The 271-nt window shown below is 44.6% G+C and overlaps 1 protein-coding gene across 1 annotated transcript in view; it reads right to left on the bottom strand.

Moving 5' to 3' along the window:
* The window catches only part of LOC119588170, a gene marked incomplete at its 5' end in the record, with an annotated part of 23,637 nt that overhangs the window by 7,974 nt on the left and 15,392 nt on the right, over positions 1-271 (bottom strand). Inside the window, 1 exon segment of the mRNA XM_037936874.1 lies at positions 44-143. Within this exon segment, the coding sequence (XP_037792802.1) occupies positions 44-143 (100 nt within the window).

Below are 271 nucleotides of genomic sequence, written 5' to 3'. Positions count from 1 at the left end.
CGGGGGACTGTAGAAGCGTATGGAGCAGCGTGTGTGTGCATACATGTGCGCAAGATTGTTTCTAGTATTTGCTGGTCACGATTAGCTGACAAGAAAATTGGCTCAGGGACCACAGGCAAACACACGCAGGCCATGGTGTGAGGCTGCAAGCAGAAACTTAAAAATATATCAAAGGAAAACTAGGTCTCTTCAACCCTTCAAAATACAGATTTGGGAATCCAGTCCAATGTAAAGGGGAAATATGAAGTTGAGTGTCTTTCCGTATACAACC

The sequence above is a fragment of the Penaeus monodon genome, chromosome 23, assembly GCF_015228065.2.
Source record: "Penaeus monodon isolate SGIC_2016 chromosome 23, NSTDA_Pmon_1, whole genome shotgun sequence".
Taxonomy (NCBI): domain Eukaryota; kingdom Metazoa; phylum Arthropoda; class Malacostraca; order Decapoda; family Penaeidae; genus Penaeus; species Penaeus monodon.
The sequence above is the reverse complement of the archived record's forward strand: the minus strand, read 5'-3'. Positions and strand labels throughout refer to the sequence as shown.